The sequence below is a fragment of the Pipra filicauda genome, unplaced genomic scaffold (genome assembly GCF_003945595.2).
Source record: "Pipra filicauda isolate LSUMZ 115617 unplaced genomic scaffold, ASM394559v2 scaffold30_size5312502_pilon, whole genome shotgun sequence".
Classification (NCBI taxonomy): domain Eukaryota; kingdom Metazoa; phylum Chordata; class Aves; order Passeriformes; family Pipridae; genus Pipra; species Pipra filicauda.
This window is the reverse complement of record NW_024104432.1, coordinates 749195-776301: the sequence shown is the minus strand read 5'-3', so window position 1 is coordinate 776301 and position 27107 is coordinate 749195. Positions and strand designations below refer to the sequence as shown.

General features: G+C 43.8%; 1 protein-coding gene across 5 annotated transcripts in view; it reads left to right on the top strand.

Moving 5' to 3' along the window:
• Positions 1–27107, top strand: part of JADE1 (jade family PHD finger 1) — a 79293-nt gene that overhangs the window by 23472 nt on the left and 28714 nt on the right. The window contains exons 1-3 of one of the 5 annotated variants that reach the window (XM_039383458.1): positions 6763–6817; positions 9875–9981; positions 15236–15313. In XM_039383458.1, coding sequence (XP_039239392.1) covers positions 9906–9981; positions 15236–15313 — 154 coding nt within the window. In that variant the 5' untranslated portion in view covers positions 6763–6817; positions 9875–9905. Of the gene's footprint in view, positions 1–6762; positions 6818–8446; positions 8504–8638; positions 8703–8734; positions 9982–15235; positions 15314–27107 lie in introns of those variants that run through there. The other 4 variants (XM_027716003.2, XM_027716008.2, XM_027716001.2 and 1 more) reach the window with 4 other exon arrangements.

Below are 27107 nucleotides of genomic sequence, written 5' to 3'. Positions count from 1 at the left end.
TCTTTTATTTAGTAGTGATGGCTTTTTTACACCCTTGGTGCCTTACATCTATGTACTATTGAGTGAAATTACTAATATTTGACGTCAGTTTTGGGACAACTGCATCAGTGGACCTCTGTCTATTTAGGGAGAAAATTTGCCCTTTGTCGAAATTATGATTGACACATCCCCTAGGAAGGAAGCATGGAAACTGAGGAAAAGGGGTTATACCTATTGAGGACAGAGTATCTCCTCTGCATTGTAACTTATGGCTAATTGTCCTAGGTTTGCTTTTTGCTGTGGAGTGTGTAGGATTTCTTGGACTTTGTGGCAGACGTCAGTGTCATGGTCTGGAAACAGGTTTAAATTCAATGAACTGTGAGTCATTGCATTTGGAAGATGTCCCAGGAGAGACCACAAATAGAATCAACTCTGGGGCAATTCAGTCAAGTACCAAATGGAATCCAAAAGGACCATGTGGGAAGTTACTTTCTAGAAAAGTTATCACAAACTGCTCAAAGCTATTTCAACATCTGATTTTTTTTTTTTAAGCTTAATCTATTTCTGACTCCTAAAGATCCAGAGTTGAAGTTGCAAATTTTTTTAAAAGTTATTTTGGCACTAGATTGTTACTGAAAAAAGAAATTGATTTTTGTTGTGCTTCCCCAATAAACTTGTACCACTACTCCACTTTTAGCAACCAGCTATCAGCCCGCACTCTGCAATCAGAAAATCTGTAATCAGATTCTTTTGAACTCTTCCACAAGTCTTGTCACAGCACCTTTCTTTCACTATGTGATTTCTGCCTTCACAAACACAATTTAATATTGAAGTTCATTTAGATTAGTGGGTGTAATATTGCTTGATGAGCTGCCAGATAGGCACGTGTAGATACTTCAGCTGAGATTTGATCTGTTGCTGCTAAACTCTAACTTGCCTGAGGTTTCTACAATTCATTCTTCCTGCACTTAGGCCATTACCTTGGCTGCTGATTACTTCACTCATCCTTGTACAAAACTGTGTTGTTTCCCCTAAAGGTGATGCATCAGCTGCATCCAGTTTAACTTGCAGACCTGCAAGGTAATTAACTGCCTGCTTCCAGTTGTTCCCTTGAGGTTCTTGTTCTACTGATTTCCTGTCAGTTTCCACTTTTCAATTACAGTAATTTGGAAACGATTTCAGTAACTCTACCTTTAGGTTTTGAAATCTAATAAATTTTACCTACTGGGCATACCTGTTCCCACTTCCTTTTCAGATGAATGTACAGTGTCAGCAGTTGCATATCTGTGCAATGATTGTATCTGATTTGCAAAAATATTTTAAGATCTCTATGTGCAAAATGTCATGGAGGTATACTTTGTACTGTGTTATGTTCTATAGACCAGGCCAAAGGAGAGGATATAGTTTAATGATTAGAAACCTTGGACTGAGAGGCATTACTTTAGGTTTCTATTCTTGGTTTTAATGCTGACTTAACTTGTGAAAGATATAACCTTTGCAATGCCCCTGCCTACCCACAGATAAAATTAATATTATAATCTTTACTTCTCAAGTTTTATCATAAAAAGACTACACTAGTGTCTGTCTCAAGCCCTGTTTGATAGCTTGTCAAATATAAAGGTCAGCTCTAAGGTTTCATTTTCATCCCTCTCCATCCTTACCCCTTAATGGCACAGCTTCTAATTACTGGGGTACTGGCTCATACACCCAGTTAGTAATCTCTCACAACTACATTTCAATAAACCAAAGGAACTATAAACCAGAAGAATAAGGACTGTGAGCCCAGGAGAAATCACATCTTTGGTGTATGGCTTATAAATAAGCAATTCTAGTAGCTGTAAACCTCAGCTTCAGAGGCAAAGGAAATAACATACTACTTGAGCTTAGTCTTTTTGACCTCCCTAATCCAGACACACCAGATTCGGGTGGTTGTAGATAAGGAGAAGGACAAAAAAGCCAGAGCACTAAATAGTGGGGGGTTTTGTGCATAATTCTGTGAAGTGGTCAGGTGCCATGTTGCATAAATGATGTATTTGGGTTAGACAAAACTGTGACAACTGTGTTCCTCTATGGTCCATACATAAGCCATGTGAGCAAGTTTTATTTCTGTAGGAGTTAAAAATAATGCACTTATGTAACTTGTAAGTGGTATAGATTTACATATGCATGAGTCAAAATCTTTTTTTTCCCCTTTCTTGTGTGAGTAGACCAGCTAGAGACAAAACGGACCTCAACAGGATTCTGCCCAACTGTGCATCTGTCTTATCACTGTGCTCTACAAAACATCTCTCAGAGGAAACGTGAAAGCTCTCTGGAAATTCTTACTCTTGAAGATTTAGTACAAGCTAGTGTTGACAGTGCTGGTTTGGATCTTTACTGTTCTTCTCTGCAATTTTCTGATCTTCAAAATAAAAAATGAGAAAAAGCTGGAGCCAAAAGAGCAAAAGAACAGTTTTAAGAGATACTTGAGCTAAATTTAACAGTGGGGAGAAACTCAGCTTTGTAAGCTACATCTTCATGTGCGGAGACCGCAAGAATTAGTGGACAAGATTCCAACTGTAAAAGGAGTATTATCAAATATAAAAAAAAAAAGGAAGAAGAAAGAAAGAAAGAAGTAATATTTTATCAGCAACAGATTTCCACAAAAAGCTGGAAAAAAGTGCTAAAAAGCCACATATTCTTTTCTTGGCTTTGTGCATCTGCTAAAAAATAACATTCAAGAGGGAGACACTAAAAAACTAATAAAAAAATAAAAAAAAATAAATAAAATTTAATATATGAGTGACTATATCTGATGAAGCAACTTGGAGAAGGCACAAGAAGTGTTGTATGTTAGCACAAAGCCTAACTCTAAGCCTGATACATATTCTCTGAGTGTTCCTGGAATGAGTGCTAATACTGATATAAAGATAAGTGAGTGAGGCACGGAGCCTAATGACATTATTTATTCTAACAAAAGTGCCTGCTTTGCTGAGAGGGTAAATACCTATTAGAGATGAAGGCTGATGCCAAAACTTCTACCTTTAGCCAGTGCAGATAGCAGAAGACTGTGAAGTTGTGTCCCACTGCTTTGGTTTCTAATCTTTAAAGTTAGGCTGTGGTCAGATGTTTAATGCAGAATTAAAATTTCTTTCTTTGCCCTGAGTGGCTTGCTTTTACCATCCAGCTCTATTTCTCTGTTGGCAGCCTGCCTGCTCTGGCAGGTTAACCTGGGCACGGAGTTTGTAGAAAAGCAAGTGAGGATCACTCACACAGTCCATCCTGGTGCTTGCTGCTGGCATTTTCAGGCTAAAGTTGTAACGGTGTCTTGAGCTGCTAAAGCTGATTCTGCAGTGAACAATTCATTGCTTTATGTAGATTATAGGTAAACCCATTTTTAGTAGCACTGTTTCATATTAATGGTGCCTGTAGCTTACTCTGGTATGCTCTATTATGTTCTCTCCTGTTTGACCATAGCTATATTGGTATACAACTTCATACACGTAATGTTGAAGTAGTGCAGGATGTAACCTTTCCTTTTTGTTTTCCACTGACTTCCAAAATTATACTTCCAGCTACTAGCGCTCCAATTTTTTAATATTTCCTTTTAAAACATAGTGCATTATTCCAGAAGAGTCTCCGTGAGATACTGTACTCAGAGACAAAATAGCATCTTTGTTCCAGTTGTGTTACCTTCCAGTAAAGACTGGGCTAGCTACTTGTACAGCATGGAAGACTCCCATTTCGGGAGTTTTTTACAGTAATTTAGATAGTCTCTAGTTTCTAAAACCACAGTCTGCCATTCTGAAAACATTCATATTATGTTCTTAAATGTATGGCTTTGCATGGCTTCCAAGAGAAATGTTTTCTCAAATACAAGGTGTAGCTTAAACTTGGCTGTATATGCAAAGAAAAACTAATTACAGAAAAACAAAAATATTGCCTCAAATCCAAAGAGCTTGAGACAGAAAAGTTTCTATTATTCCTCCTAAGAAATTAAAGCACATTTAAGCTGTTCTCAGAAGCTTGTTCTGAACTTCTTGGAAAGAATTTGGAAAAGCAGGACAAATAGCATTTCTTATGATTCTTCAGTCTTTTACAATGAATAACATTATTTAAAACTATTTAAAAGAAAGTAATAATTTTAATCCAGTAGAGGTACTGGATATACCTGTGTATAATAAATAACAACTGACAGTAGCGTTGCTAATCTTAATCACTTTTTATGAATTTATGAGAAGTAGTCCATGAGGTCCTGAGGGGTCTGCAGATCACTAGGGGGAAAAACTCTGACCTATCCTGTTCTGGGGTTTATATTGTAGCACAGCAGCAGGCACATGTTGTTTAGATAATACAGAACAACTAAGTCTCCAGTCAGTATTGAAAAATAATGCCCCTGGAAGCTCAGGGGTAAGGTGTATGAATGTAACTCTGGCAATAAGTGGATTATTATCAGGTAATGTGATGTGGTGTATCACATGGATGACCACAGCTGATGGCTGTACCAAGAAAGACAAAAAGCTAAGGCCCTGATCTTACAAATATGAATGGCATCAGTGGAACTGCTTCTAATTAGGCTGCTATGCCAACAGGTATCTTTACAGGTCTGGATGCCAAGGCAAGTGCAAGAGAGTGTAGAGAAAGTATGCATTTTCCTATTTTTATGTAGTGGAAAACAAGGGAATCAAAGCCTTAGGCTCTAATATCTGAAGGTGCTTCAGACTGTTTTGTAAAGCAAACCCCAACTGTCTGATTTTCACAGTGAAAAAATATCTCTGGGGGAGGATGTTTTTGTAGTAAAGTACAACTTTTTAGGATGTACAGCAATGTTTCATTATTGGGTAGGTGGGTGGGTGGGTGAGACAGCAGGATAAATGGCTCAGTTTGCATGGATGAGTAACGACCCAATTCCTCTAAGGTATGATTCTTTGGCAGACCAATATTGCTGTGGAGGCTGCATTAATTTATATTTGCATACTATGGGAATTTCTTTGCACAGATTGCCTTAATTCTGTGTCTGAGCTTATGTTGAATCTTCTCTGTGGTGTTTATTACCTCAGACTATATTTGCTCAGGAATTCTGCTCAAATGGGAGTTCTTCACGCAGGGAGCACAGGTGCACGGCATGAGGTAAAGTGATTTATGTGGAAAAATAAAGAAATCTACATTCAAGCATGCTTTTTTTGATAATGGCAAATGCACTATGTAATTTGGTGCCAATTTAAGATAATTTGCTTTCCTGCTAGAAAGATGTGAACTGAACCACAGTATGTGTTGGCTCTTTCTCGTCTTTGAAAAGTATCAAAGTTGAGGAGCCAGAGGGATAACGCTGGGGGCTGAGAACAGAGAGCGTGTGGTTTTATTCTTGCCCCGACAATTATGCGCTATGTATGTGGCCACAGCGTTTAACTCTTACATGTTTCTCTGCCTGACAAATTGTGACTGATGCGTTCTACATAGGGAGCCAGTGCAGCACTAAAACTCCTGCTTTTGAAATCCGCTTAAATGTTTTGGAGAGAAGAGTTAATGGTTGCAGGGTAAGAACAGCAGTGCCGCAGGCGGGATCGGGGTGCAGACACGTATCATTTCCCAGCTGCCAGTCGCGCAACGTTGCATCCCAGCTGCATTTCCGAGCCCGCTCGAATACAAGCGAGGAGGCAGCCGGAGTCGGGCGGCTGCGCACTCCCGAGCTCGGGGGGCGACGAGCGGCGGGAGCTGTGCACTCGGGACCGCCAAGAGTTAACGGCGGGTCCCCCGGGGCCGCCGCCGCTTCCCCACCGCGGCGCTGCATTATTATTATTATTATTTCCCCCCCTTCCCTCGCCTTCCAGTTTTGGCATGGGATTAAAGCAGCTCCCCCCTGTGGCAGCAGTGACCCAGAAACGAGTTTGATTCACGGAGTCCTTCCTCCATAACAAGTACAAACGTCAGTCAGAGGGACTCTGTGCGTGTATTTTGTGTGCGTGTGTGTGTGTGCGCGTGTGGCCGAGGGAGCCGCTCTCCGCGCCCTCTCCCCGACGCCGCGCCAAACTCATGCGGCGGCCCCGAGCCCTCCGCGCAGGGGGAGCCCGGCCGCGCCGCCCGCCCTCGCCGCCGCGCCGCCGCCAGCAGGTAACCGAGCCCTCCGCCGCGCCAGCCGGGGGAGCCGCCAGCACAGCCATATTTGATGGGGGTTTTTTGTCGCTCCGGAGGCGGCGGGAGAGCAGTTTCGTGCCGAAGGTCGCTGCCTAGTGGAAATAAGATAGTACGTCATTAACATGGCGCCAAAAGCCGTGCGATTCGGTACGGGGCGAGGGGAGGCGGCCGAGTTGTGGCTCAGCTATCCCACAAGCAACTTGTGCGGGGCTGGGGCGAGCGAAGGCGGGAGGGAAGGCTGCGCTGCCGCTCGGCGCGGCGGGCCAGTGCCGGGCAGCGGCGGCCGCCTTTTTGTTCCGCTGCGGGCAAAATGAGGACAGCGCAGCTTTCCAGGTGCAGCGGCCAAGTGATCTGCGGGCGTGCCGTGCCTGCCATGCTATGCCGTGCATTGCTGTGCCATGCCCTGCCGTTCTGCGCCGCCAGCCCCGCGCCCCGGGCATCGCTGCAGGCTATGCCGCGGGGGGGGGGGGGGGGGCAGCGCCGGGGGGCTGCGCCGGGCATCATCCGCCGCGGAAAGTAGGAAGCGTTGGAGCAACTTGGTATCCAGATGGCAGTGGCAGAGCTCAGGTCCTGCTCGGATACAGATGAGTAGGAAGGGGGCGGGGGAAGCCATGGCCACTGTCTGTCACTGTGTCACCCACATGTCCACCCCACCCGTCGCCTTTAGCCGCGGGCGGGGAGCGTGTACATGGGGGAGGAGGTGTTTGTCTGCAGAAGCAGCTTTGTAAGTTACACTGATCTTTCCCGTCCCTCCCCCCCGGAGCACTTGGCTTTGGCTTATAGAAGAAAATATGCTTGGAAAGCATAAAAACTGCTCATCGGTGAAATTAGACAAGAGTTGCCTTTCGGAGCGAGAGAGCCGCAGCCGGTTTAGCCGCCTACTCGATGGGCAGGATGGGCCTCTGCTGGAGGCGCGGACCGCCGGACTGTCAGACGTGCCCCAATCCCCCCGCGGCGGGCGCGTGTTGTCTCCAGCTGGAGAACAACTTGCCCGAGGCCCTAAGTGCACGTGTTTGAGAGTGGGAAAAGGCGGGGAAAGGCGTGCGGCGCTGCCCGGGCTCGCAGGGGCGCGGGGCGGCCGGCATCGGGGCAGCAGCCGGCAGGTGCACGGTGGCCCGGCAGCGCCCGACTCCCGCCCCGGGTCCGGGAGGTGAATCGGGAGCGGGGCGGGGGGGGCGCGGTGCTAACTTCGGCAGGGCGCGGAGGGGACCGGCCCCTTCCCGCCGCTCGGGCCGTGCCTGGGACAGAACGCCAGGGCTAATCCGCGTGGCCGGGCTGGAGCTTGTAGGCGCGGGAGCGGAAACGCTGCCGGCAGTGTCGGGGCACGAACGTAATATCACAGGAGAAGGAGCGCGGGGAGCGGCGGCGCGCACCCGAAGTTGCGTGGGCGGCGGTCAGGGCAGCGCCGCGATTTGGCTCTTCCTCGGTGCCTGGCAAGCGGGACGGGTCCGGGCTGCGGCATCTCGGTGTAATGGGCCGGCCCGGCCTCCCCGGGGAGGTGAGTGCGGGTCCAGCCACCATTCCACTTGTTTCAATTAGACAAAGCCGCCCTGCTGCTGCTGCCATCCTGCCCGTCCCTGGGTTCGGGTAGTCGCCTGCTTAGAATAGAATTTTGGGATCGTTTTTGTTTGTTTGGGGGTTTTGTTTTTCTGTTTTGTTTTGTTTTGCTTCTCCCTTGCAGTTCGCGCCCGCCCGTTCGTTCCTGATAGGCGGTGGGATGCTGATGATTTTGGGGAGGGTGGAGGCAAAGGGTGTTTGTTTGTTTGCACCGCTTGTTGGTTGGTTTCCTGTCACAAGAGGTGATAACACAGTTTCCAGAACTGTCTGGGAGTGGGAGGAGAGACAGACACAGAAAATGAGCTCAAGTCTCCTTCGAGCTGCCGCTCGATCCGCCGTCGCGTCCCCCCCTCCATCGCAGCGTAGCGACGGGGGCGGGCGGGGAAGATGCCGTGGCCGTTGTCGTCAGTGACAGGGTTTTAGGGAAGGGGAGCGGCGCCGGGGGCACCAAGTTTGATTTGCAGCCGGGGCCGAGCGGATTGGTGCGGCCGAAGTCAGGGAGGAGCGGGAACGGGAACCGGGAGGGAGGAGGATAAGGAGGAGGCGAGCCGGGCCGTTTCATATGGAAGCCGAGGCCGGGCCGCTGGCCAGGAGGGTAACACCCCCGTGGGGGAGGTGTAGCCTGGCGGCACCCGGGCCAGGAGGCGGCTCCGTCTCCTCTCCTGGGCGCCGGCCGTGCCCCAGCGGTGCTACCGCGAACCCTCGGCGGGCGCAGGGCGGACAATCACCGCGCGCCGGGGTGGCAGTTGAGATGGCATCGCTGCGGGAGGAGGAGGAGGAGGAGGAGGAGGAGGAGGAGAAGGAGGAGAGCCGCCCTGAGGGGCACCCGGCCGAGCTAGAGCCGGCGAGCGGGGTGAGCATGAGGCGCCGCTTTTGAATTGACTCCCGAAACCTCGTTTCCCACCCCCTGGAGAGGCGGCCGCGAGCCCGCAGCCACTGGCGCGGCTCCGCGCACCTGTGAGCAGTCCCTGCTGCCGGCCAACTTCTCCCTGTCTCTCCTGCTCTTCAGCTGCCTGCTTTATTTTGAGAAGGTTTATTAGATTCACCCACAGGTGAGATCCAGGGGATCCTGAGACCTGTCAGTCGTCCAGTAAAAGCGGGCATGTGTGACCTGGTCTGAGTGGCCGTACGCAGGCGTTAAAAATAGATTGTCTCTCCTTGGGTAGCTGTGAGGGAGTATTAGAAATTACGGTAGCATTTAGCAACACGTTTTAGTGGACATTTTAACGTAAAAGGCTGAAGATGCTTTTATACTAGCCACATTTTTAGAGGAAGATTTAGCTGTCACTTGGAATAATTTCCTTTTTAAGCAGGCCCTGTCTTTTAACTAAGTCAAAAGCTGCCCACACTTGCAAACCTAAAACCTTCATAAAAGTTAGGCCAAAATATGCTTGTTATGATTCTGTTTCTACAGGTTTCTCACACCCAGTGGGATATTTTTGAAACAGCAAGGATTGTACGTTTTAGTGTCAGGATTTTCCCTCTGGCTTCAAATACCACTTCATCCCTTCTTTTGAGCTATGTTTGATATATATGCTTAAAATAAAATCATAACAATAGACTCCCCTTTCCCCTCACAGCTGCGGATTTCCCTTCCAGCTTCTCTGGTTTCATTCCCGATTGACAGACTATTGGAAAAAAAACCTTCAGTCTTTCCTCAAATGTTTTCTCTGTGTGGTTAGTACTGCTGCTTCACATTCCTGTTTTCAGCTGTAGCTGATCAAGTTGACCCCTTTTGCTAGATGGAAGAGATGAACTGCAGTGGGTATAGGTTGGGTTGCATTAATTCATGGAGCCCATTTGGTCTTTGCTCAAGATTTTGGGTAGTCAGTTTCACCACCACAGTTTGGGAATAATTTGCTGCCACTGCCTGGGTAGTGAGGTAACATTATGACCTGACTTGCAAAGGTGCATAAATGAGCATGAGGATTCCTCAGAAGTGTTGGGCTGATATGTCCAGATTGCGCTTCTCCCTTTCTTTGTGAAATTTTGAATGTGTACTGAAGTCAGTAGAAATATTCCTTTTGGAGAACACTCTTGTCCTTGTACCATACTGTTTTTGTGCTCCATAATACTGTAGTACTTAATTTAAGAACTCTTCATGTATCTTTGTGACTATAAAGTGTTGCTATCAAAGCTTGATGGATGGTAAAGAGGAATTTTAAAGTTTTAAGTGGATTTTAGTAGTATAACTTCTGATGCAGTTCCTTTTTTTTTGTTTCAGGTCTGGGATAGAAGCTAGAAAGCTTTTTGCAATGTCAGGTGCCACTGAAGACCAGGATGTTGTCATAAATAAACTATTTAAAAGAAGTACAGTAATAGAGGCCAAAGGTCTTAATCTACTATCCATTTTGTTAAGCTGTGTCACACTTTACTTCCGTTTGTACAATAAGTGTTTTGAAGTGATTTCTTGTCTACTATAGATAATTAGGTCTTCATTTCATTGCAGTTACTGGGTTACTTTCAGGAAAAGCCAGTTTTCAGTTTGTCTTCAGGGTGTACATCTGTCATAATTCTGCTTTCTTCCCATTCTGTCTCTGCAGCTGTTCAGTGCAGTTTGTTGTTGTGGCACCCGTTAACACGGTTACAGTTAATTGTCTGTCAGAGTTTGAATGATACACTCTTTTTACCTGGAGGTTTATACAACCCTTGAAAATACATTAGTAAGAATTGTGCTATGTAAAACCTTTGACCTGAGGGTGTAGATTTTTTCATGTGTAATTATTTTTTACAATCTCATTCTGTTTAGCTATTTGCATAACAAAGACTGACACACTTTACATCTTTCTTTTTGATCTTCACTCTACTTGGGGTCAAACTGAGTGAAAAACTATGTGGTGTTCCTAAATGCGTGGTGTGTGCATAGTTCCTAACTATGTGATGTGTGGCTCGTGAATGTACGTGTGCGCGTTCTGCCATGCCAATTTTATGGGGTAGTGTCTGGATTTCTGCTCTGAGGAAGCTAGGAAAAAGGGCTTGGATGTTTTTCACTCTTATCTGTACAACTCCTGGGACTTCACTGTGGAGAAAAAAGGAGGGGTCTTGGCATTGCTGTCCAGTGGGGTCTGTGGGTTTTGTTGATAATTTTATCTCTTGCAGAGTTAAGAATGGACTAGCAGGGTAATGCATACTGCTAAATATAATGAATTTACTGTACTGTGTCATAGTGCTGAGTCTAACCCATTGTACTGCATCTGCCATCAAATATTGGGAAGTGGTCAGAAAAGTCTGTGTTACTACCTGTATGTAATAAATTGTATAGACTTAGATGCTTGTTGCTCACCTCCACATAGATATGTAAATTCGAGTGCTGTTTTGTGGCCTTTGATTATATTGGATTATCATCTAGTCATTTCATTTACATAGCGTTTTACAAGTGTTTTGAAAAAGGCCTACTACTGTCTCCAAAATGCAGTAGCCAGTTTCAGGCAGCGTAATCTTGCCTTTAAAAACAGTCTGAGCAATTGTGTCTTTGGAGTCCAGAGTTGCATTTGTATGTTTAAAGTTGGTACCTAATCAATGAGTAAAATCCAGAGCATAACTTCCAGAGCAAGCATGATGCAAAAGGACAAAAAGTCACTGGTGATGTGTCTCTGTAAAACAGTCACAATCTCAGTCCCTTCTATGCCATTTATCCCGGTGGTGTGATTGCATGAAGTGCTTTTACATGCTTTGTCTGCCCTTGGAATTGGAGTAACATTGCCAGCAGAGTCATGGCTGTTTCTCAAAAGCTGTGTTTGGTTAAGGCTGGCATTACTCTGAGTCTTTTGGCTTCCCCTCCCCAGTAAATGGGTAAATGTTATAGTAGAGTCCTCAGGAGAAAACACTATCAGCATGCTATGTGTTGGTCTGTTTGGGTTCTGAAAGGATGATTTTAACGCAAAGAAACAATCATCTTTCAAGGAAATGAAACTGAAAGTTTACCTGCATTTTTAAATCTGAGTTTTTAAGACTTAACAGGTTTCACTGAAAACTCATAGAATGTTTGGCTTGTTAATGCAGCTTTTGTCACCTTAGGGTTGCCGAACTCTGTGGTAGCTTTCCTAGTGTTGGGCTTTCTCTTCAGCTGAACAGTGTGTGGGCAAATGCCCTTTTGGGAGTGGTGTAAGAATTTGGGAAAAACAACTGTAGAAACATTTGATAGAAGATCCAAGATTCAAGGGCACTGCTTGATTGTCTGCTTCCTTGTTTTAGAGGAGTGTTTCTTTTTCGAAGGGGGTTGGGAAGTTACCCTGTGGCATGTGTGGGTGCAATGAATGTTTTGTGGAAACTTCTGGGCTAGATAGCAATTACGTGGTTGCATGCAGTTGGGAATTGAGCTTAGTAACCTGCATGGTCTCTTCCTGTCCTCCAAGTGTTGCAGGCTGGGTGCATAGTTTTTACTTACTCTTGGTATGAATCTTAAAGCTGGGCTTAAATGTTTTACCCTTTTTATGCTTGCACATGAACTCTCTTTGCTTATAGGCATTGTGATCACAGTGGAGGTCTCTACCTAAATAGGAAAAGCCTGCACCCTCTGTCTGCACCCCACCGTCGCTATCCATAATCTATGTATATTTTTAATGCAATTCTTGTGTGACTTTGACTCAACAACAACCTGATAGAAACCAATAGTCTTTGGGGCAGAGACACTGTGATACCCTTAAAAGCAGCAGCATTTAAATCTGTGTGGTTTTATTAGCTGTTCCAGTGCTGTCTCTAGAACCTGTGTTCTGAACTATGGATATGAACATCTGATGAGAGCAGTTTAAAATTATTTTAGAAGTTGAAAAAATGGTGTTTTATTACTTCTAATGACAAAAATTCTAGGTGGCTAATTTATTAGATTTGAGTCTTGCTCTAAGAAGCCAAATGATTCTTTTTCATCTGCGATTTAGCTCCCTGTAAACTCAGGTTAGGATCAAAGATGGGAAAATGAGATCTCTGTGTTTTGATTTTTTTCACATGCACACATAAAGCAATCTCACAGGAGCTTCATCAAATGACATATTTCTTTTAATGTTACTATTGAGAACACAGGCTTTTCAGCATGACCAATTTCAGAAACCTGACTAGAGTGGACAAGAAAATTAGCTACCTTATCTAGTACTCTGTACTCCAGGAAAGTGGGTTCTGTTCTGGCTTATTTCCTGAAAACTGGAGAGTGCTTGAATTCGGAGGTGTGAATACCACTCTCTCCTTGAAACAGCAAAGAGATGTGTAGTTTGTTTTTTAAAGACTGTGATAGGAAGAAGAAGCCTCCATCTCTCGTAATTTTTTTGAATTTGCAGAAAGTGTGGCTAGGAGAAGATCAACTCAAAATGCACTAACCCAGGAAGATGTGGAAGAGCAGAATTTAGAATTTTCTTGTTCATCGCAAGTTCACAAGTGTGTCTCAGTGTACATACACTCTGTTATATTGCTTTATGGTGCATCTTTTCAGACTCTATAGGAATGAACCAGGAAGTGAGGAATTGGACCAGAAATTTACAAATTAGGTTTCTGAGATAGAGCAATTTTTCATTTTGTTCCATATCTTCTTTGCTTTGTTTATGGGATGTTTTCATTGGTAGTGAGTATCTTCTTTTACATTGCTATTAATAATAAGTGAACTAATAGAAAAAGTACCTTACAGAATGGATAGTTATCCCCCTAGTTTTGTCCTCATAACAGTTAATTGATTTTTCAGTTCTGTCTTAGCTTGTTTTGGATCTGAATCTTGACTTTCTGTCTTAATAACTGACTGTATCAGAACTGATACAGTAATTGACTGGCTCTGAATCTCCTGCATTTATATGAGATCTGTATTCAGAAGATTTTGATGGTCCAGACTGATCTGTGTGTGTATTCACTTGCAGCTTTTCCATCTGCCATACACACAAAGTTTTGGCCTGCTTCAAAGCAGTCCTTTTGAGAGAATTCTTCTACCACTGTAAGAGGCTGTCATTTATGATTCTTTATTTCCTGGCATCAGACATTGTATGTCAACTTTTACTCTATGAAATGGTGACAAAAGGTCTTGGTAAGGTGAACCATTCAGTTTCTCTTTAGTGAACAAAGTTTGCAGCTGAAAACTGTTACATGTTTCAAAGACAGAGGTATTAAATCCCACTCTGAAAAGCCACTCTGTGGGGGGGAGACTTCCCCCTAACTTTGTTTGCAGGTATAATATGAAAAAGGAGGCAATCCTGCAATGCTTGGGCTCTTAGAACTATATCAAATTCACTGGAAGTGTAAACTAGAATCTCAGGTTCAGCTGCTTGTGATTTGCTAAAATGAATTCCTTCAAAAATACTAATTTCTTTTTATATTAAGAAGAGCAGATATTTTTGTGCTCTTTTGGAAATAGTGTCAGGCTTTCGTTAGGCTTTTTGGGTTTCCTTATTTTGAGGATTAGTCTTATAAGAGTGTGTAAAATAGTTTCATAAAAGTAGTATTGAGTTTCCTACAATGAGCCATATTGTCAGTGAACAAAGTTGAAGCAGTTAATTCTTATACTGAAGGGTCAATGAAATGAGTTTTGTTGAGAGGTTCTGAGGAAATCCAAATGCATGTGAAAATAAGAAGGTTAGATTTTCTACACCTACTTAGAAGCAAAAAAATATTTTGGCATCTGATCTCTAAATCTGTACCCCAGAGGCGTAGCAGAATGCCCAAACCTTGTTGATATCTCGATTGATACGTGGTAAGCAAAGACTTAGGGGTTTTGATGTGCATGTAGAGTCCTTGTCAGTTTAACTTATGATGGATATGCCTTTCTGCACTTGTCGTGTTTTTTCTGTTCTTCAACTTATACTTTTTAATAGCTTTTTACAATATTGACTAGCTATTTACAGCTTCCTTGATTTTTCTGGATTTGGTTTTCTTCCAGAGAAAATACACACAAAAGTACCAGCACCCTGAGAATAGCAGTTAAAAAGACTGGGAATTTTTTCCCTGTACATCACTGGCTTGTGTGCAGTTGAACTCAATATGGGTAGAAATCTGAGCGTTTGGAAGAACTTCTGAGTAATCAGTCTTATTCACAAAGAACATTTAGTGTTAGGAATGACGGTAGAAATGTGTGCGCACCTTAGAGGGTGGTGCTTTCCAGGGCATAGATGATGCATGTTTAGTTAATCTGGGAAAACTGGGCTTGCTACTGCTATGTTTAATTTTTTATGTATAAGTGGATGGCTTTAATCTCAGATATTGTAAATCTGGCATTTTAAACAGGCATAAAATGGTTCTAAAAACATAGCCAAAGTAAATATTTACACAAGCAGTAAAAGTGTTATTCTGTTGCAAATCTAATGTCAGAATGGGCAGAGGAAGTTTACCACATTAACTGTAGATATTCAGTGATTGTAAGACCTCTCAGGACAAAATAAGCTTTTGTTGTGGGGTGAAAGGATTGGTGGGGTTGTCACTGATACTCTCCAGTGTTGTTCACCTGCTCATATAATGACTACTTAATTAAGCGTCCTTGAGAGATTCACTGTTCATATTTCAGCTGCTGCTTAAAGTTGTTTGTTTTCCTTTGTGTAAATCCTCACATTCCATCAGAAACACAATTGATGATGGTGTGTTATTACCTTGGGTTAAGTGCTGTCTCATTGCTTCATAGGCTCCCTGCTGTTTTCCAAGGAGATCATGAAACGACATCGGCTTCCCAGCAGCAGCGAGGACTCTGATGACGATGGCAGTAAGTGCTCCTTTGTTGTAGAGTGCAGGAAGTTATGAGTTTGAAAACATGTTTTAATGCAGTGTTTTATGTGCCAGAGGCATTTTGCATATTTGTTGAACTGGTAGAAATGTGTATGGTAAGGATCTAGTTTTGAACTCAGTTATTCTGAGCACAGATGGACAGTAGATTCAGGATCCTCCCATTGAATTATATAGTTTTAGTTGATAAGAGGAGAAGTCAGTGGTCATCTTTAAAGTCTTTGCAAGTAGCATAATTTATCATTGCAAGGACGGAACAAGCATGGAGACATCTGCTAACATTGTCCATAGAATTTTGCATAAGGATTTTAAATTTGCTTCAGTGTTCTCATACTCTCTTATACAGTGGAATAGTGCTTCAAGCTTAAGCAGAAAAGATTGATGGAACATGAAAGTGTTCCTTACTTCATTTGAAGATTATCTTTGAGGAACAACTTTCAAGAATTTGAATTCAGTAAATCAGTAATTTGGATACAGAATGTATTTATGTTTTTTAACTGTTTCTGTACTGATATAAATAAGACTGAGCTCTGTGTGGTTGTAGTGGGTTGACCCTGGCTGGATGCCAGGTATCCACTAAACTCACTCTTGCTCCCCTCTGCAACTGGACAGAGGAGACAAGACATAACGAAGGGTTCATGAGTTGAAATAAGGACTGGGAGAGATCACTTACCAATCACCATCATGGGCAAAACAGACTCAAAGTAGGGATATTAATTAAATGTATTACTAACAGGATCAGAGCAGGAGAGTGAGAAGTAAAATAAATCTCAAAAATGCCTTTCCCCACCTCTCCCTTCTTCTGAGTTCTACCTCCTCCTCCCTAGTGGCACAGGGAGACAGGGAACTAGGGTTGCGGTCAGTTGCTGTTTCTCCCGTTGCTTAGGGAGAGGAGTCCTTTCCCTGCTCCCTGTGGGGTCCTTCATGAACCTCTCTGGCATGAGTCTATCCCACAGGCAACAGTTTTGCACAAACTGCTGCAAAGTACTCCACGGGGTGCAGTACTTCAGGCACAGCCTGCTCCAGCGTGGGTCCCCCACAGGGTCATAAGTCCTACCAGGAAAACCTGCTCCAACACGAACTCCTCTCCACGGGTCAGCAGGTTCCTGCTAGGAGCCTGCTCCAGCATGGACCTCCCACAGGGTCACAGCCTGCTTCAGATACCCACCTGCTCTGGTGTGGGTCTCCTCCACAGGCTGCAGGTGGATCTCTGCACTCCTGAGATCCTCCATGGGCTACAGGGGCAGAGCTGTCTCACCATGGCCTTCACCATGGGCTGCAGGGGAACCTCAGCTTCTGCGCCTGGAGCATCTCCTCCCCCTCCTTCTCCACTGACCTTGGTGTCTGCAGAGCTGTTCACATATTCTCACTCCACTCTTCTCTGGCTGCAGTGTTCATCTGCACAACAACTTCTTTTCTCCTTAAATATGTTACCTCAGAAGCGTTACTGTCATTCTGGATTGACTCAGCCTTGGCCAGCGGCAGGAAGCCCATCCTGGAGCTGGCTGACACTGGCTCTACTGGACATGGGGAAGGCTTCCAGCAGCTTCTCACAGAAGCCACCCTTGTAGCCCCCCCACTACCAAAACTTGGCCACAGAAACCCAATACAGGGGTATATCTTTCTCTTGTGTTTGGATTCCAGTGATTGATAATCTTTCATTTAAGCAGAAAAAAGGAGGGGGGGGAGACAAAATGGCAGTTTGGGAAATGTGCTATGGTGTTTTATTTGCCCAAATAAGATTGTACTTGACAATAGTGCAGCTTAGCCTGTTGTCAGAGATTTTCCTAGTTTTAATATGATCTGTCTGGGTGCATGTCTTCAAATCTGAAGTCTTTTGTAAAACTTCAGTCTGAAATGTAACAGAAAATGGTCGAGGTGGTTTTCCAGGTGCTTTTGAAAGCTTTGCTCTGAGAACTTAGCCCTGTGCTGTGCTGTGGCTCTGTACATGAATGCTTCACCCACATGCATTTCTAGGGGTGTCTTTGCTGCATGGGAGTCTCCTCAGGTATGGCCAGATCTTCCTCTTAAAACAATCTTAGGCAAACTATTGCTGAAATGAAGCAAATTATTAGAGAAGGTAAGAACTAGCAAGCTGATTAGGAATTAGCCCAAATGAGGATTGAGTAACATCTATTAGAGGTGAGGGATTTGGCTTGTTTTTGGAGAACCACCTGCAGTCGGGGAATTTTGGAATAAGAAAAACTCTAACAAAATAGACCTGTTTTTCTTGGTTAGAAGTTTACTTGGGGTTATAAAAATTGAAGTTGGTGCATTTCCTCAAAGGCAATGCGTACTTCCCAAAAACAAAGGTGTGTTTTTATTTGTAAAATAAGCAAGTAGCAGCAAACATGATGTCTTCCATTAGAATTTTGCTTCACCCTTTTTTTATTCCCTAGTAGCTTTATAAAGTGTTTCATATTGATAATAGTCTTTATTTCCACTCCCTTAGCTGCGTTTTTTCATTCTTTGATCCCTTCATGTACCTTATGTTACAGGCTTTACCAAATAAAATCTGAAGCAGCTAATTTTGTAATTGAAGTCCTGAAATAGATACAATTGACTGACCTGTTGCTGATTATAGCGCTTGTTTGTAATGTCATTTGATATATAACTATTCAGAATAGAGTTGTTGACTTTGGAAATATGTTCTCCACAAAATCTGTTCCATAGATCAAGATCTAAGAAAATGAGTTCGGAAAAGAAAAGCAAACCCCGTGTCCTGCTAGGGTGTCTCTATTTTAAAGCCTACTTATTACAAATAACTTTGTTGAATAAATGGCATGGCAAAGGCAGTGAAATTTAAAATATTTTCAAGTATTATTTGAAATATATACCATGTCCCTTTCATTACGCTTTTTTTTCTTGATTATGTTTTTTTTCCTCTTTTGAAGTTAGTTGGCAAATTCAGATACAGGTTCCTGCATATTCATTCTATTACTTTATACGCATTCAAACAGATTAAGGGTTATTAATCAGAAGCCCAGATAACTTTGAATGTGGTGTCAGCACCTCCAGGGCTTTTTGTCATTCACGCTTCCTTGAGAAGAACGACTGACATTCAGACCCTTTCTCTCCACTTTTCCTGTTATAGAAGATACTAGTTGTTCCTTGCAACTATGTTTGAATGTCAAGGGGCTCCTCTTACAGATTCACCTTCACAGGTTTTTTTCTTGCCTTTAGTAGAATTACTGATTACTCTTACTGTTCGTTTCTGTATTCTTACTCTGCCAGTAGTATCTCCAATCCACTGTACTTGCAGTAATGTTAGAAGGGTAAGCAAGTTTTTTTCCCTAAAAAAAAGAAAAAGAAAAATTCTATGAGTTTTTGCACTCACTATTGAAGGCTTTAAGTTCACTAGCTATTTTTCCTTCTTGGAATTTCCAGAGACAGAAAACAATTAAATTGACTATTCTGGGAGCTTCAGACACACGTCTTTTAATTGAAAAGTTGAAATTTTAATCAACACTTGGAATCCTATTGCCAAACATCTGCTTCCCTTCAGTCAGTGGTACCTCTTGACCCTCCAGTGGGCTTTTTGCATTCCCATCATTCTGAACTCAATAGTCTTTGAGGTTAGGGCTCAGCACTGCTCTCCCTTATCTCTCAAGGTGAGGATTGGGCCTCCAGCTGTTGTTTTTCTGCAGTTCTGAAGCTGAGTTTTCATACTGTGCCTTACTAGACTGATCAGACATCTCAGATTCATCATGTGTGTCAGTGGATAAATGTGGTCCGAGTAACTGAAATCATGGCGCTTTTATGGAGTGAACTCCAGCATGTAGAGTAGCGCCACCAGGAAAATACTTTGGTATGAAAAAATCTATTATTTATTCTGTTAAACTCAGGAACCTGATTATTTGTAATACAATAATAATGATGCTACTAATAATAGAATTTATCTTTAAAAAAAAGTGTTGTTTTCCATTGGGTCACTGAACTGAATCAGTTTCTGTCTCAGTTTAATGAGACAGAAGTGTTTTGCTAAGGAGGATGAGTTATGAGGTAGACCAAACTCCTCTCTCTCAGCAATTGTAAATCTGAAATTAAGAGGCTCCAATCGAGGAAGTATGGAGAAAGAAAAAAACAGCCCTTTATTAAAGGATATATGTGTATTGGCAGGACAACAAAAGAACACAAACGCAACTATACAATAATCCTGTACCTAAAAGTCTCCTTCAAAAAGGAAACAGTTCGATACTTCCTGTCCTTTGGTGCAATTCTAATCATGGTCAGCAGGGGGCACTGTTGGATCAGCTGTCTGTGACTGGCTGTGGCCAGGATTTCCCCTCTTCCTGGATGGGCACAAACCCTGCCAAAACAGGGAAGCGGAGGAGGGAAAAGGGCGACCCCCTCCCCAAAAAGTTCCTCTGCAGGTGGGCCAAACCTTTCTGATGAAGTCTGAGCCAGTCCGAGCCGAGGGCAGAGCAGGGTGCAGGCAAGCTGAGACCAGAAAACAACCGGATGACCAGGCCGAGAGCCAAAATGGCCCTGGAATCTTTTCAACACACACACCTTGCCTAAGTTAAGGCAAAAGTGAAGTGTCCCTTTTCGGGGGAGAGAAGAAAAAAAACACATCGCCCCTCCCTGCAGTTTTAGGAAAGGCCATCAGCTTGGAATGCAGGTCTACCAGTTAGTTCTTCTGTATGGGTCAGTTACCCCTTCCCCCTCCCTCATTTAACAACTTTCTTTTACAGAAAGACAGGGGAAGGAAAAAGTCCTGCTTGGATTTTTAGAACAAGTAAACCTATGACAGTTTCCTTGACAGTCACAAGGTGATAGAAAAACAGAGCTCATACCGCAAGCACTAAAAATACATTATACTGAAAATATAATAGTTCTTCAGAAGAAAATAAAGGTGCTCTCATTTTGTGAGATGAAAGAAGAGAGAGTGGTTTTCATTTAGGGGTGAAATACAGAAGAGAAGAAAGCTTAACAACATGACTGCAGTCCTGGAGTATATACATGTATTTACTGACTTATGTAAGTTATTTTATTGTTGGTGGTTATGTGTTATTTGCAGTATTTTAAAGCTTTGCAGCTTAAAGTCAGCACCCTTACTTTTCTCATCACTTCTTTGCCCTCAGACTCGATTCTTTCCCAAAAGCTAAGTGCAGGCTTTAAGCTCCCAAAAGTATTTATTTTATGCCCTTCAACCTAACTACTGAAAATTGTTAGGCTGTGTCCCCTTAAAATCGGAATTCCAAATCCTCATTTCAACATGAGGCCAAAGTAGCATATTTGAAGCACTGGGCAAGAGGTGTCAGTGCCAGCTGTGCCCAACAGTTCTGCACTTAGTCCCTGGATATCTAGGTGTTTTCTCAGGGATTTTATTTTCTGAAATTAGAGGTCAGTTTTGAACATTTTATCCATGAAATAAATTGAATGAAAAATGTGATGCAGGCAGCACTCTAGATCTTGAACTTTTGGCTTAATACAAAGGAATGATATTGAGAGGGGCCTGGTGAACTGTTTAAGAGTGTTGGCTCCTGGAAGCTTTCCTTTTTCTGTCACCTTGCAGCTTTTTAGTTTCTGTCCCTTTGCAGATACTGTAGTACAGCAATTATAATAGACATTAGTATTAGCCAGGCCCATCATAAAAGCCTTGTGATGTGCATGGTAACTTCTTCAAAGCCTGTATTAAAGAAAATAGTAATTGATTCATCTCAAGGCAATTATGCCTCTTTTTTCTGGTGGCTGGATAGGGTTTTGATAGTTTTTAAGCAATTTTTGTTACACTGCATTTCAGCTTGCTCCTCTGTTGCTAAACCTTCTCTTTATGGTTCCAGGTCTCACTTCAATTGAATACTGAAGCCATGTAAGCTTTCCTAATCGGTGTTTGACCTGACTTTTTTGCCTGGTTGGTCTGTAAATCTGTAAAGGTGGTTTGTGCCGAATATTCCATATGCTTTGTTTCCTGGTGAGATCAAGTTGTGCAGTTGATTAGTTCTCATTTATAGCTTCAAACTGTTCTTTTTTGCACAAATTGGTTGGACATTTGGACAGATTGTGTTTGAGAAATGTCTGAAGCTCATGGACAGTTGTACTGTAGCGAGATAGGATGAAATCTGGGTACTCGATGTCAAAGAAAGTTTGTTTGCCGTTTTCCATGAGCAAGGAATTCAGAGCATGATTTTCTTCACACTTTACTTGCTTCCACAATGCTTCTTCATTTTTTCTTGAAGAGGTTATCAATTTAACATACTCCTACATGAAGAGTGTCTGAGAGAAGAACTGAAGACGCTTGCAGATGAAAAATACTTGTAAGATGTACAGAGGTTCAGAGTTCTGAGAAATGAAAGATTTAATACTTATGGATTATGAAGTAGAGCTCTGTAATTTAGGCAGACCCTTATTCTGTCATTGCTAAACAAATGTTATTTTAAAGTTAAACGAATTTTGCCAATATCCATTGCTCTGACTGAATGATGGGGATCTTAGATTTAGAAAGGGCTTTGAATCCCAGTGGATTCCTGTAGTGTTTGAGATGGACCCCAGAGTGCTTTCACAAAGGTTACTGAGTATGTAACCTTAGGTGTGTGTGTCATTTACTGTGGAATTGTAGCTGCTGCTGGCCTGAAATGCGGTGATTACATACTGAAATACTGTGCAGTGTTTTATGAAAAAGAATGAAGAACATTTTTTGCTTTTCAGTTAAACTGGCTGGTAGGTGAGGGATGGTGATTAAATAACAAAATTTAATGCCATTACAGTGCTAAGAATTTGGGCAAAGCAGCAAGTTTAGCAGTCTCTACTGCGCTTTTGAAAAAGGCATTTAGAGTGATGACAAATCTTACCTAAAGGTTAGTCTCATTGGGGCAGGGTGGCTTTTGGTGAAGTTGTTTGAGCACTCTGGAAGAGAGATTTGAAAGGCTTATCTGGACTGATAGGGTATCACATCTGAGGAAGGGACTCCACATAATCATCACCGTCATTTGACAGGAAAAAAAGTTGACAGGAGGAAAAGTGCCAGTAAAACTTCAGCTCTGGACATGAGGAGAGCAGACTTTAGGCTGCTCAGGTAACTAGTAGGTAAAGTGCTCTGGGAGAATGTTTTTGCAGGTGTTGGGTCCATCAGTGCTGGTCACTTTTTGACATCACATCCTAAGGGCACCAGAACAGCAATTCCCAAATGTCAGATGTCAATCAGGCGAGGCAGAAGGCTGACTTGGCCGAGCAGGAGTCTTCTCTTGGATAGAAGGCAAAAAAGGAAAGTGTATGCCCAGTGGAAGCAAGGTCAAGTGACATGGAGAATACAGAGGTTCTGCTTACCGCTGTACGAAGAAAATTCGTGTGGTCAAAGCTCAACTGGAGTTGCAGCTGTCAAAATGTGGGGGACAATAAGAGTTTTTTCAAATATATTAATAGGAATAGGCAGTGTAGAAATATCATAGGCCTGTTACAGGATGAGGATTGTCACCTCCCAGACAGGGACAGAGACAAGGCAGAGGTGTTTAACACTTTCTTTGCCTCTGTCTTCAACACGGATGATGGACCAAGGGGGTCTCAGTGCCCTGAGCTGGAGGGCCATGACTGTGAGAATGATCAACTCCTAGTTGACCCTGAAACTGTGCAGGATCTGCTGCTCCAGCTGGATCCCTACAAATCTATGGAGTGTGATACAATCCATCGCAGAATCCTCAAAGAGCTGCTGATGTCATCGCCAAACCTCTCTCAATGATTTTTGAGTGGTCTTGGGAATCCAGAGAGGTCCCAATTGACTGGAAGCTGGCAAACATTGTCCTGATTTTCAAGGAGGGCGAGAAGAAGGACTCCAGAAACTACAGGCCTATCAGTCTCTCTTCAGTGTCAGGTAAAATCATGGAAAAGATTATTCTGGGAGGTATTGAAAAACACCTGGAGGACAACGCAGTCATTGGTCACAGCCAGCATGGCTTCATGAGGGGTAAGTCCTGCTTGTCGAACCTGATTTCTGGGTAATCCACCTACTTGCTCTAGGAAAACCAGTAGATGTAATCTTTTTGGACTTCAGCAAAGCTTCTGATACTGTCTCTCACAGCATCCTTTTGGACAAAATGTCCAGCATACAGCTGGATAACCACGTTACAAAGTGGGTGAGCAATTGGCTCATGGGTTGGGCACAGAGGGTTGCAGTGAATGGGGTAACATTGGACTGGTGACTGATGTGGGATCTGCAGGGCTCTATCTTAGGCCCAGTTCTCTTCAGCATCTTCATTGATGACTGGGACACAGGACTTGAAGGAATACTAAGTACGTTTGCCAGCGACACTAAATTAGAAGGAGCTGTGGACTCCCTGAGGGACAGAGAGGCCCTGCAGAGAGACCTCGAAAAGTCAGAGGACAATCACCAACTGTTTGAAGTTTAACAAGGGGAAGTGCTGGATTCTGCACCTGGGGTGGGGCAACCCCAGGTTTGTATGTTTGTATGTATAGACTGGGGAACAAGGTGCTGGAAAGCAGTGCTGTGGAAGGAGACTTGGGGGTCCTCGTCCATGGCAAGCTGAATATTAGTCAGCAGTGCCCTGGCAAGCCAGGAGGGCCAACCTTGTCCTGGGGGGCATCAGGCAAAGCATCACCAGCCAGTGGAGGGAGGTTATTGTCCTGCTCTGCTCTGCAGTGGGGTGGCCTCACCTTGAGTCCTGTGTGCAGTTTTGGGCACCACAACATAAGAAAGATATTAAGCTGTTAGACAGCTCCTCCAAAGGAGGGCCATGAGGATGATGAAGGGTCTGGAGGAGAAACCTTGTGAGGAGCAGCTGAGGTCACTTGTCTGTTCAGCTTGGAGGAGATTGAGGGGAGATCTCATTGTGGTCTTCAATTTCCTCATGAGAGGAAGTGGAGGAGCAGGTACTGATCTCTTCACTGTTGTGACCAGTGACAGGACTCAAGGGAATGGCATGAAGCTGAGTAAGGGGAGTTTTAGGTTGGATATCAGGAAAAGGTTCTTCACCCAGAGAATGGTTGGGCACTGGAACAGGCTTTTCAGGGAAGCAGTCACAGCACTAAGCCTGACAGAGTTCAAGAAGCATTTGGACCATACTGTTGGGCACATGATTCTTGGGGTGTCCTGCTCAGGGCCAGGAGTTGGACTTGGTGGTCCTGATGTGGGTCCCTTCCAACTCGGCATATTCTACGATTTGTTTTTGGAAAGACATATTTTTCTTATAAGACCACTAGTATTGAGTACCCCTAGCTCCATTGGACTTTTAAGGCCTGACAACATCATGATATCAATCTAAAAATGCTTACATGGGAGGTCTCAAATTGATAACCTGTAGTAACTTGAGTTAAAACTGTACTGTTATGGTAAAACATGACTACCATGGGAATTGAGCTGGGCAGCTAGAATGGCACTTGAGTCTTGTGCTGAAAAATAAGATGGGGTGTAGGAATTCTTGACTGTTAGAAGAGTGACACATGCCTATTCCTGGTTTTGTGTGTGTTCTTTGAGATGATAAAACTCAAACGTGTGCTACTGAGGAAAGGAATGACAGGAGGGAGCTTGTATTAAACTGCTGTGGTAGGGAGCTGCAAGGACGGTTCATTATGTGTGTCGGAGACTTAGCAGTTGTGCTGTGTTGTTGTAAAGCACTGAAGAAATTATGGATCCATGCATTGTTCAGCAGCTGCAATTGGGGAGTTGTCAAATGACACTAAATTTTAAGTAACATGGCTGTTGACAAGAGATAAAAGGTCGTTGCTGCTTCTATTTTGATCTTGAATGAGATTATTGTATAATAATACACTATAAAGACAAGAAAGATAGGTGAGCAAGTCCTCTAACAACAGAAAAGTGAGAACGGAAGTTTCGCTGTATGAAACGACATCACAGGTTGTGTTCGCTTGCATGCTGCTTTCTCTGTGATAAGGCCTGAAGACTACTTCTGCCCAGCCACTCTTTCTGTACCTGACATAATGGAAACTGCCCATAGAATAGTCTGCTTCTTTTTACTTTGTGCTGGAATTTGGGTCTAGACATGGAAACATGTCTAAGTTACCATAAGAGCCCCTGCTGTAAGGAGTTGTGGGCCAGGCATTAAATGGGGAGACTGAGCATCTCTGTTTTCTCCTCTGATCTTTTTGACAGCAGCACCTCATTGGTCTTGGAATGGCAAAGGCATCTGGAAACAACAGTGTTAAGCAGAAGTGACAGCCAGACCTAGATCCATGTCAGGGCTGTTTTGCTCTGTTGTGCTGGGTAGCAGGAGTGTATTTATGGTGCAAGAAGTGCTTACAGTGATCTGAGGCTTCAAAGCGTTCAGAGGCTGTGGCAGCAGGTAGTTCTCCAGGGACACAGCTGGGTGCCTACAGATGTCTTTACAACAGCCTTGTGCATGATACCCAATAGCTGAGCCTTTTTTGCTCATAGAATCATAGAATGAGCTGGGTCGGAAAAGACCTTTTGAGATCATCAAGTCCAACCCTTGATCCACTACCACTGTGGTTATTAGACCATAGCACTGAGTGCCACCTCCAATCTCATCTGAAAAACCTCCAGGGATGGAGAATCCACCACTTGCCTGGCCAGCCCATTCCAATGCCTCATTACCCTTTCTGTAAAGAATTTCTTACTAATATCTAACCTAAACCTCTCCTGGCAGAGCTTAAGACCATGCCCTCTTGTCTTACTGAGAGCTACCTGGGAGAAGAGACCAACCCCCACCTGGCTACAACCTCCTTTCAGGGAGTTGTAGAGAGTGAGGAGGTCTCCCCTGAACCTCCTCTTCTCCAGGCTAAACAACCCCAGCTCCCTCAGCCTCTCCTCATAGCACTTGTGCTCCAGTCCCTTCACCAGCCTCGTCACTCTTCTCTGGACCTACTTCAGCACCTCCACATCCTTCCTGAACTGAGGGGCCCAGAACTGGACACACTACTCCAGCTGTGACCTCACGAGCACTGAGTCCAGGGGAAGAATCACTTCCCTGCACCTGTTGGCTGCACTGTTCCTGATCCAGGCCAGGATGCCATTGGCCCTCTTGGCCACCTGGGCACACTGCTGGCTCATGTTCAGCTTCCTGCCAATCCAAACTCCCAGGTCCCTTTCTACCTGGCTGCTCTCCAGCCACTCTGTGCCCCAGCCGGTAGCGTTGCAGGGGGTTGTTGTGGCCAAAGTGCAGGACCCGGCACTTGGCCTTGTTGAACCTCAGCCCGTTGGAATCAACCACAACTTTCCAGTCTGTCCACGTCCCTCTGCAGAGCTCTCCTGCCTTCCAGCAGATCGACGCTCCCCCCCATCTTAGTGTCATCTGCAAATTTGCTAATAGTGGACTCAATCCCCTCATCTAAATCATCAGTAAGGATATTAAACAGAACTGGGCCCAACACTGGTCCCTGGGGGACACCACTAGCGACCGGCCGCCAACTGGATGCAGCACCGTTCACCACCACTCTCTGGGCCCAGCCCTCCAGCCCCATGCCGAGCAGTATATTAGTTGTGGGGTAGAATTACCTGGAGGCTTGAATTGGTCTTGAGCAATTTTCTGTTTTCATGGACTTTTTTGGAATCAAAACATATTCTTGACAGATCATTTAATAAATTGATACAGTTAAAATTGCTTATGTTTTTCCTTTTGGGAAGCATGTGTTCTTCATAAATATGGAAAAAGAATGCACACTCCTTGATTGCTTTTCTTTTTTTATTATCAGAATGTGGTTATATTATAAAAACGCTGTATTTACAGTGTAAAATGTAAAGTAGCCTTGGGGAAAAGAAAAGATTCCTACCTGAATCGTAGAAGTCGCCTTTGCAGCACCAGTAGTGTGTTAGAACTCTCTTCCCTTGCTGTGAGTTACAT